The sequence below is a fragment of the Episyrphus balteatus genome, chromosome 2 (assembly GCF_945859705.1).
Source record: "Episyrphus balteatus chromosome 2, idEpiBalt1.1, whole genome shotgun sequence".
NCBI classification, from domain to species: Eukaryota; Metazoa; Arthropoda; class Insecta; order Diptera; family Syrphidae; genus Episyrphus; species Episyrphus balteatus.
In genome coordinates, this window is record NC_079135.1 from 46,061,522 (window position 1) to 46,072,932 (window position 11,411).

An 11,411-nucleotide genomic window follows, 5' to 3' on the forward strand; every position below is an offset into this window, starting at 1 on the left:
CTTTTAATTTAACTAACAGCATAAATGAAAAATAAAAACTTTGTATTTTTCAACTAAAAGACACCCACTAAACCCAACCACCTCCACAAATAATACTAAAAAAGTGTCACTCCACTCTATTTTATTTTGAAATTAAAAACAAAAACATTAAACATAGAAATAAAAAAAAAATATATTTATACAACATTGTGTGCCTGAATGCGGAAACACGAGATACAAATACAACTCCGGAAAAGGCAATCTTTTGTTTTTCCGGTTTTGCGAGTTTGTCTCTTCTTTTGCCCCAAACCTCCTGTCTAATAAAATATTATACAAACGGGACAACAATGAATCGTAAAATAAATAAAGTTCGTTCTTATAGATCAAAAAAGCACACACATAGCGGAAGTGAAAACTTTACAAAATAACAAAAAAAAAGTACATGCTTTTTTTAATTAAGCGTCTCTAGGAGAGAAACAAACTAAAACTTTTATAAAGTTTATTTTTCTAATTTTAATTTAATTCTTTTATTTTTTTGTTTTGTCTCCACTAAAATTTAAAAAAATATATTAAAAAGAAGATCCTCGGCTCACACACATTTATTTTTTTTTTAAACTTCATCCGTCATTGCTGGGGCGTATGTGTTCGTACGTTCGACAGAAGACGAAAGAATAACTTTCCGCATGGCAAAATACAGAATGGCGCCCAATGCGAGTTCAACAATGGCTAAAATTAAAATCAACGCCCAACCGGGTATTGGAAGTCCAGCTACAAAAAAAGAATAAAAAAAAAAGAAAACAAACATTCTTTGATTAGAAGAAGGATACTTGTAGATACATTATTATGAAAGCAAAGAGGTCCTTTTGGATGAAAATTTACAAAAGGATTTTGTACTTATTTCAAGCAATTTCCACCTTAAATAAAAGCAAGGGACCCTTACTTATGCTGTGTTTGTACATATACTTACTGTAATATTGTCGAGTGAGAGTTCTACGGCCTCTAAGGACACGACGAACGGCATCCGTTTCCTGTGAGCAACAAGCCAGCACAACTGCAAGGGAATATTAATTTATTATAACTTAATTAGTTTGTAATGTGTTTTGTAAAGTTTTTCTCTTCCTGATGTTAGGGTTTTGCATTTTTTCATTCATTCTTTTTTTTTTTGTGTATAAGAGTGTATTCTTTTTTTTACATATTTTTTTTTTATAAAAAAGTTTTGAGTGTGTATACAGGACGAAGATGATGATGATGATGATGTTGTTGTTGTTTGCTTGTTTCCAGGTTATAATATATTTTGCTTTCTGGTGTCTAAGAGAGAGAGAAAGAGAGAGATACACACAACCGCTATATACATTTGTGTTGTAAGGGAATGTTTACCCGAGCTACAATTAGATGCAAGTGGAAACGTTTTTCTAAGTGGATTGGTGTAGCGTGCTTCCGCAGGGCGTAATTTGAATAAATTAATATTCTATAAGTGCTACATGGATAGGGTACAGGAGACGGAGAGAACAGTAAAAAAATAAATAAATATACATGAAGCCTCAGCAAAATGAGCTTTGGAAAATGATTGCATAATTAACATGAGGAATTTTGTAGTTGGAAAATCACTTGAGGTGAAACATTGATGGATTTGATTCGATAGGGATTTGAAGTGATTTATAGGCTTTCAAGAATATTGACCGATATACTTCTAGTTTATTAATGAGAGAAGATAAGGGTTTTATTGTTGGACAATTACCAAGAAGTTTTGTTGGATTCGTATAAAAAATCCTTTCACCACCTATCCTACTGATTCAAATCAAAAAAATAAATTAACACGATTTGGGAGAAATTTTTTTTTGTTTTAATGTTTTTAATTAATGGTAAGAATAAAAATGGCAGCAAAAGACAAACTTGCAAGTCTGTAGCAAATGTAAGCCACAATTAAATTTCACATAAGTAGTTTTTGCAATTCATTTGGAAATTTCGTAATTACCTATGTATATTGGATTGTAAAATTGATAACTTTTAGAGATCTTGTATTTGTTGGACATAGATAAACATTTCAATATGTTGCAATAAAGAAAAAGAGAGATCTTATGATACTAATAAAAGGATATTAATGTATTTTGGAATAAGTTTCATCTTTATCTTATAAGCCCTTCTTACGAGTTTGTTTTATTCAATTAAATAGAAATGGAAAATAAAATAGTGAATTCCAATTTAAGGGCCGATTTTTTCACACTCGATTATCTTTTAATCAAGGATTTTTGTATGGAATAATCCTTGATTAAACGATAATCGACTGTGAACAAACCGGCCCTAAATCTTTTTCATTTTTAAGCATTTGCCTACCATTACCAATGAAAAAGGATTTATTGCAAAAAAAATCCATAAAATTTTTATTTTTTTTTAATATCATCCCTTAAAAAATTGTAAAAAAAGATATATTTGCATTAAAAAAAGAAAAGATTATTACAACCGAAAATATTTTGCATTCAAAAAAGAGAATTTATGCATGAAATATTTTTTTTAAGATTTTTTTTTTTTTTTTTTCATTTTTCACAGAACGTGAAATAACATACATAGCAAATGAGATTGATTCGGAAAAACTACATATTTTTCAACAATTTAATTTAAAAAATTTTAACAATTTTTGGCGATTGGTCGCTCGTATGAAAAAAAGTTGATTATTGAAGATAATATAAAATTCAAAGTACCTATGCAAAAAAGTTAAAAAGAAAAAAGCAGTTGGTATTTTCGATTTTTATTATTATTTTTTTTTAGAAATAAATATGTAAATACTTTTAAAGATGTACGAATTAAAAGTTATGAGCTTTACATCTAAAAAATTTTATCAGTTAGCAAATGCCTAGTTATTTTTTCAGAACATTCTTTTGAATTTATTTGAACATTTTATTAATAAAATTGGTTTAAATTTTAGATAAATCAAAGAAAAACTAAACCTTTTCAAAAAAGTTAAGTTTTGAAAAAAAAACTTTTCATACCATTTTTGGATATTTTTCCTAATTTTGAAAATTTTTGATTTTTCTTTGGTTTATCTAAAACTCATATGATATTTATCAAAAAAATGTTCAAATAAACTCAAAACAATTTGATTTTTCTCATAAAAAGTGATAAGAAAAGTAAGCCATTTACAGCTGTAGAAATAAGGTGTTTTATTTCATCACAAAAGTTCAAACCCTCGCAACTGAAAAACTGCTTGCTGAATAAGTCTTAAACTTTGCATATTAATTTCAGGTATATTAAGCTTCAACAATTAAGCCTCAATTTAATCTTATCAAACATAGTTATGAAATAGCGGCACATTTTCTAAAAAAAAAAAAACGTAAAAATGACTATTTTGATAGCTTTTCTAAATTGATCTCAAATGTAACACACATTTTTTTTTGACAAAGTAAGCTTAATCACTTTGTAGAATTTTATGAAGTTTTAAAATGTGTCCTTAAATTTTCTGTAGAGTGATCCGTTATTGAGATATTGGTAGTCAAAGTCAAAAGTATGGTTTTAAAATCCTAAGACAAGAGGAATGTAGCTTTCACATGCTTTTTGTTTTGTCATGATACGATCATTTTTTACTGAGATACAGCCTATCGAAAATCACTAAAAATATCACAATTTATTTTTTGTTCCCTTAATTTTTTGGGATAGTGTAATAAAAATTATAAACTCACTCAACATAAATTTCAAATTTAGCAACGTGTGTTGCCTTTTTTCTATGAAACAAGGATTTATTTAAAAGTCAGTTCAATGGTTTTAAAAAAAATTTATAATCTCAAAAGTTTAACATTACTTTAAAACTAAACAAACAAAAATATTTGATGTAGATTTACAGAAGTTAATTCAAATAAGCTATGTATGTAGGTATGTTCTATTCCAAAAGAAATTAAAACCCGCACGAACAATAGAATTCAACAAAGAAGTTAGTCACACAAATTTCCGAAAAACAGATAACATTATTTGATAGGTAACAATGTAAGAAACTGAAAATAAAGTCACAAATTCGTAGAATTCTCTTTCGTCACGAAAGACCATTTAGACAACCAAATCGATTTTGGTTTTGATATGAATAAATTGCCTACACTAAATAAATCACAAGAATTTTGTTTATTATAGACAGGAAGCCATTATTCATTACTCAAACAGCTTTTAATGTCTTTATGATTTCACAATACTATTTATTTCAAGATATACGAAAATGATGGTTAAGTAATTTTTGATAAAATTACATTTTAATAAAATGCGAAAAAAACACTTTACAAAACATCGATGAGAATCAATAAATTTAATTAATACAATGTATTTACATACTCAAAATAACTGTCAGGTAATATGTGCTATTTTTCATCAATTTCATTTTGTAATCGTTTCTTATTATTTCGTTTATAATTTATTAAAACTTAAAATGTGTTTCTTAATTTAATATTCGTTTCACAAATTGAAAATATGTGTCGGATACACCTGCGGTAGAGTTGTAACTGCCAAGCGACGTGCGTACAGGTGAATTCTGTTCTCAAATTGCTGATAAAAAATAAAGTTATCTTCATACCGATAAGATAAGATTATGAAGGTGGAGCAGAAAACCACTTTGTTACTGATAACAAAATTGCGTTATTTCTAAGATTAGTCACAAGCAATAATTTGTTTGTTTATTTTGAATATAATGTTGTTATATTCGTCTTAGTGCACTTCTATGTAGGTCGTAGGCAGTGTAAAAAAATTGAGGTTTGATAATATCTTAGAATTTATCTTAGCACTTTGTATTGAATTGTTTCAATTTAAAAAAAGACAAACATCAACTGCATAAAAAGGGAAAGTGTTTGCAATGTCTGAAGGTCTTAACACCCGTTTTTTGTCCATAAATCCAGATTTTGCGAGAAAAAAAGTATTCAGTTCTACTATATTCAACATGGTTTACAAAAAAAAAAAATATTCCTTGAAAAACATTTATTTTAAGAATTAATTTTATATGACCGAGTATCAATGTTATAATTGTAGAATGATTGATAATAATATGTGTTTATATCTAAATCAGGTTTGAAATATACCAAAAAGTATAATACCTAATACTTGTGTAATTTATCTTTAAAAATTGTAAGCGAATCGCCTGAAAACAACAAAAAATACTTTAAAACTTATAGAAATTATTAAATTTTTTATTTATTTTTAATAATTTGCCAATATATTTCGAGATAATATAAACCCCATCTTCAAGGCTAATAATTAATAAAATATTAGCGTTTTGTATATATACATGTTTGTGTGTGTGATTTTCATACATATATGTACATTTGTACATATTTATAATATCTATCGATTGCAATACCAATCTTGTTTCTATCACCTTTAGTTCATAAAATAGCATTTTGACCTTTTTCTAAATGTACCCTCTAAAATTTAAAATTTCTTAAAATCCTGAATCTTCCAATTTTAAAATTTAGTTTTTCTCACTTGACATTTTATATTTACCTCTGAGACTTATCATATTAGTAGGGTCGCGTACTCAAAAAATAACTCAAAAAATAAACTTTAAAGCGTGGCAACCTTATCCCTTCACAGGATATCGCTACCACGTTTGCCGTTTTGGTAGAATCCTATCAAATTTGGTAGGTTTTTTCTGCTTTGGTAGGTTAAAACTTAATTTGGTAGGTTTTTTTTAAGTAACCTTTAAGTAACAATTAAACGCTTTTTTGTTTATTTTCAAGTCAGTTACATCTATGTATTTAATTTATTTCTTATACATAGATTAACAAATCTGTTTCTAAAAGTTACAATTTAAATGCATTGGTAAGAAAAAAAGAAATATAGCTTCAAAACTTCAATCAAAAGTTTTCTGTGGTACCTACTTAGATTTGGTAGATTTTGTATAATTTGTTAGGATTTTTGGAGAATTTTGGTAGGAATCGTGATCGCTACCATGTGTAAACTATTTCTCTAGACACAGTGGCGTATTAGAGGCAGCACTGATGCTCGAGCCCCCTCCAATTTCTGAAACGGCTGTTTGGGTTTGTTTGAGTAAGAGCCTTAGCTGACGATGAGGGTTGTGATAATTAAATTTTTTTCATATTTTAGTCCAATTCCGAATTCTTTAGATAATTTTTTTAGTATTTTGACGTCCAATTACATCACCGTTAAATTTTTGCAAAACTTCTTATGCAATCTAAAAACACCGTTTTTGATCATATATTTACTTTTTTTTTAATAATATTTTTCTCAAAGATATGTATTGGATATAGAAATTTTTGATATCTCAAAATCTAAGTGGTCAACAGGTTTCTTTAAGAAAATTGCAGTTTGAGCTTCCGATTTGGATTAAAGAGCAACATATAACGAAAAAACATATATATTTCAGATTAAACATCAAAAAGAATTTCATTTAAAATTAGTTTTTGAGACTTTCACGTTCTGCATTTCACTTTTTGCGTATTCAATTGCCGAAAGTGAAATAGGTGTTCTGCATTTTTTCACTCATTTAGATTTTCTAATCGAATTCAATTCACTATGTTTCTGTTCGTGAATTTGGGGGCCTTTTTCAAAGAATCTGCAATTGCAGTAATTTCACTTTAGAAACAAAATAAAAATGGAAGATCCTTCAGTTTTGACAGTTAGAAGCAATTTCGAAGTTTTCGAAACCGATCGAAATGAAGAATATTGATATTCATTTCACGTGAAATTGAAAAGTGATTTGAATTCACTTTCGATCGAATTGCGGATATAGGTATATAACGAAAATATTGATAAGTATAATAGCTCAAAAACTCTTGACGTGATAGGAATAAATCTGTAAACAGTTTTGGATTCAGCACATGACAAAGTTCGAACGAAATAAAGTGTTTTTTTTTTAAGGATGACTAAACTCCTTGTTGTTTGTGTAAAATATTTGGGACACAAGAACTTTGAAAAAACACTAGGTACTCTGAATGTGAAAGGAAGAGAAAGTAGTACGAATCTGTCGAGAGCAGTATAATGCTACTATACCACTTTCAGTACCGCAGCACAGCGTTTAACTCTCGATCAAAGAGTAATAAAAAGAAATGAAAATTTTTTCGCACATTTACCATCTAAAAAAAATTTTAGAAAAATTTTCCAGCCCCCTCCAAAATTTTTTCTGGATACGCCACTGTCTAGACACTACATTTAATAAAATATAACCCTCTGATTTTGTTCCAAACCCATGGCAATAAAATTAAAAATAAGGAACTGTTGAGTGCATAGACATCTGGGTTTCTCCCTTGGCGGATTCGAGAAATTTTAACTTCAGTTTGGTAATTAACGCAACTTGCCTACTAATTTAAATGATGAAAAAAAGCACATAGGTACCAACTTAAATACAAAGAAAATAGCATCATATCTTCAAATTCATATTTGCAACTAAATTTTTCTTTTTACATTAAATTTTAAATTTAAATAAATAGAAAAACCGACATTCTAGTTCCTCAAAATATGCAACTTTAATCAGTTGTATATCGTTTCAACTAACTGTATGCAAGAAAAAAGCATCGCATATCGTAGAAATGTCTTTATAGTGTTGCCAGATAAAACAAAATGATATTGTTAATTACATTTTCTTAAAAGCTTCAAACTAAAATTTAAAATATAATCCTTAAAATAATGTGGTGTTTTTTTACTCTTCAGATCGTCTCAAATCAATAAGAGTTCAGAAATAAGGCAAAATGAGGAATTGATGAGGGACTGAAGTTAAGAATAAATACCTACATAAATGGATCCTCAAACACAAGCAACTTCATCCTTGCACAAAACAATAACCCTTTATAGTTTTCCACTTCATAAGATTGATTTAATTTGAGACCAACCACCAAAAATCCCAGTCAATTATACCTAGAATTAAATCCTTTCACTTTTATAATGCTTATGGCCTTATCCATTTCTCCTCTTCTTAAAAAATAAATTGAGAAAGTTTATTTTATTACAAATTAATGAAGAGATGAGATTTTCCATAGTTACAACTCTCCCATTAGTACAACTACAAAGTTGTAAAGTTCAATTAATAGAATAACCCACAAAATTCCATAGATCAAAACTACTTCTTTTGAAAACAAAACCTTCAAACTATTTTATTATTATTACTGTTATTATTTTATGCAAAAGTCCCTATGTTCTAGAGAGGAAAAAGCAAAAGGAAGAATATCTATTCTAGATGTATCTTTTTATGTAGATTGTAAGAAAACTATACTAACTATAACTATCTACACTATTCCATTTCCACATTATCTCTATCTAATTTTGGGGTCTTAATTGTTTCACCATTTGCTGCTGCTATTACATTGTTACTACCACCAAGCTCAACCATAAAATCCAAATCTTATGTATAAAAGGTATCTTTTTCGTTTGAGAAGAAGAGAAAACTTAGGTTTAGGTTTATGGTTGGCAGTGCTTTTGCTGTTTTGCGTTGAAAATGTGAACTAAAAACACCCTCAATTATATGGTTGAAGTAATGAAAATCGTATTGTGCAGGGTGTTTTATTATTTGTTAAAATGTTTATAATTGTTTAGGGAACCTTGTGCTACCTGGATTTCTGCTTCAATTAAAATTCAATTTCGATTATTATAAACTAAAAAATGACAAAAAAAAAATTAAAACTCAAAAAGGGTTAAAGTTTTTTATTCATTTCAAATTATGAAGCCATTTTTTGAGTTATAACCTTATGGTAAAATTGTTTCATGAGGTTCTTGTCTACATTAAACAACTTTTTCAAAAATGTATTAACCATGTAGGACCAGGGGCATGTCAGGTAATGCATGTTTTTTTTTTTTTGGTTTATTTTATTTTTTATAAACCCAAAAAAACATGCATGTACTAACTTAACCCATGGTCCTTAAAAAAATGGTTTACACCTTTTTGAAAACGTTGTTTAATGAAGACAAGATCGGAATAGATGGGAAATGAAAAAGGGTGAGGTGGAAAACCGAGGTTTTTGATGTGCTGAAAATCGTATCCAAAAATGTTTTGATTTTGATAAAATTTTAAGAAAATGCAGATTTAATTAAGAATGTAAATGTATGTTTTAAATAAGCTAAGATTTAGTTTGGAACATAATATTGTTCTATGTATTATTTTCCCTTTTCAAAACAAAAATGATTAGTTTTTAATATTGCGATTTTATTACACAGTTTTTCAATAATTTTATTATGAATTTCAAACACAAATAACACTGGTCAACAAAATTGAACATAAACAAGAACCAAGATATACTTTTCTAGAGGTTTTTGATGTGCTGAACTCGAATCTGAAGTCAGAAAAATTTGATTAACCTCCGTTTTTGAGATATTTCCGTTATTAAATGCTAAAGAACGTCATTTTGGCTGTTTTCGAGGTTCTGTTTTTATGTGGGGTAATTCATTATAAACAAATTTGTACTAGTAGTTATAAGAACATATATTCTTCTTTCAAAAACTGTTTAAATTTTCTCGATATCTCTTTAATTGCTCGAGATATCTTAAGTTTGAGTTAGTAAGTCAAAGAGAAACAAAATTTAATCTAAAAGCTTAAGTCCCTGGTCATAAAATTTTTGCCACAAGAACCAAAATATACTTTTCTAGAGGGTTTTGGGTCGCTTAACTCAAATCAACAATCAGAGAAATTTTATTAGCTTCCGTTCTTGAAATATAATCGTTATAAAAAAAACCTTTTTTTGCATTTTAATATTTCAAGAACGGAGGCCAATAGAATTTTTCCGATTGCGGATTCGAATTTAGCAACCCAAAAACCTTTAGAAAAGTATATTTTGGTTCTTGTGGCAAAAAAATTTTAATTTAGTTGGCCAGTGCTGTTTCTGAGTCAAACACCACTCCTTAAATTTTAAATATATCGGGCAGGAAAAGAGATATCGGAAAGATTAAAACATTTTTTGGAAGAATAAAACCAGTTCGTATAGACACCGTTACATAAGAAATTTCATAAGAAATTACCCCACATAAAATCATAACCTCGAAAACAGTCAAAATGACGTTTTTCGGCATTTTCTAACTTTAATATTTCAAAAACGGAGGCCAACAAAAAATTTCTGACTTCAGATTCAAGTTAAGCATATCAAAAACATATAGAAAAGTATATTTTGGTTCTTGTGGCAAAAACGTTGTTGACCAGTGTAATTAAAATGTACTAGTTTCAAATACAAACAATTAAAATGTAATCAAAGTATTTAAATATAAGAAAATTTGAAATTAAAACTTATTCCTTTGCACCTCAATTATAACTTTATCTGGTCAAGAATTGAAATAAATTACTCTTCTTTTTTTATTACAAGAAAATCAAATTTTAGTCAAAATCGTAAACGAAAATGGAAGCCATTTTAAAAAAGAAATACATTTTTTTGTTTCTGAATTTAGGGTTATCGCTACCTGAAAAAGAACCTAGGTATATAAAACAATTTGAATTCAGAAAAATGTATTTGACTAGCTTTTTTCTGATAAAAAATAAAAAATCTGAATTTTCACTATTTTCAGGGCGCTTTGTTTTTTTTTTCGAAGTTAAATGTATGAATGAATAAATTTGATCGGCATTAAGATTTCACTTTACATACCTAGGTAGTTTGTGAAAAAAAAAAAATAATAAAACAGATAATAATATCACCATTATTACTTTTATGAAATAAATATAAATGTAAAAACAAAATTTTTATTATTAAAAAGTATAATTATTATTTTTAATATATGTTTTTATATTTCAAATACCTTACAACATGGAGACAACACCACAAATTTTTTTATTTTTATGATGAGTAATTACTTTTAGAAATGTTTTGTTTCGATTTTAAGAAGTAAGAAAGAAAATACTTAAAATAATAAAAAAGAAAGGAATATCATTATAATAAACTGAAACTTTAAATTGAGGAATACGTCTTTGATTTCACCGGCACACAAAAAAAAAAGTGTCATGAACCAGAAACCAGAACTATCTTTCTATATGTTTTTGGGCACGCTGAATCCGAATTTGAAGTCCGTTTGGCCCCATCACCCTCCAGTTTTGAGCTGTGAGTGCATTTTGTTTGAATTTTTATGACTTTTTTGGAGTTTTTTTGCATTTTTCTCAAAACTGAAGGGTGACCGGGCAAAACGGACTTGAAAATCGGATTCAGCGGTCCCAAAAACATATAGAAAGATAGGTCTGCTTCCTGGTACATGAAACTTTTTTTTTGTGTGCCGGGTATGACAACGACATGTCGCGACAGTGCTAGCACACAAAAAAAAAAGTTGTATGAACCAGAAACCAGACCTATCTTTCTATATGTTTTTGGGACCTCTGAATCCGAATTTCAAGTCCGTTTTGCCCGGTCACCCTCCAGTTTTGAGAAAAGTGTAAAAAAAGACCCCAAAAACTACCTTTTTTTGAGTTTTTTGCATATTACTCAAAACTGAAGGGTGACCGGGCAAAACGGACTTGAAAATCGGATTCAGCGGTCCCAAAAACA

General features: G+C 28.4%; 1 protein-coding gene across 1 annotated transcript; it reads right to left on the reverse strand.

The window, feature by feature from the left end:
* Positions 1-477: 477 nt before the first annotated feature.
* Positions 478-4,468, reverse strand: LOC129908412 (uncharacterized). The gene is made up of 3 exons (XM_055984872.1): positions 4,291-4,468; positions 947-1,030; positions 478-747 (listed from the first exon to the last, which is right to left on the reverse strand). The coding sequence occupies exons 1-3, from the start codon at positions 4,334-4,336 to the stop codon at positions 590-592; spliced, it is 288 nt and encodes a 95-aa protein (XP_055840847.1). The 5' UTR covers positions 4,337-4,468; the 3' UTR covers positions 478-589.
* Positions 4,469-11,411: the final 6,943 nt, after the last annotated feature.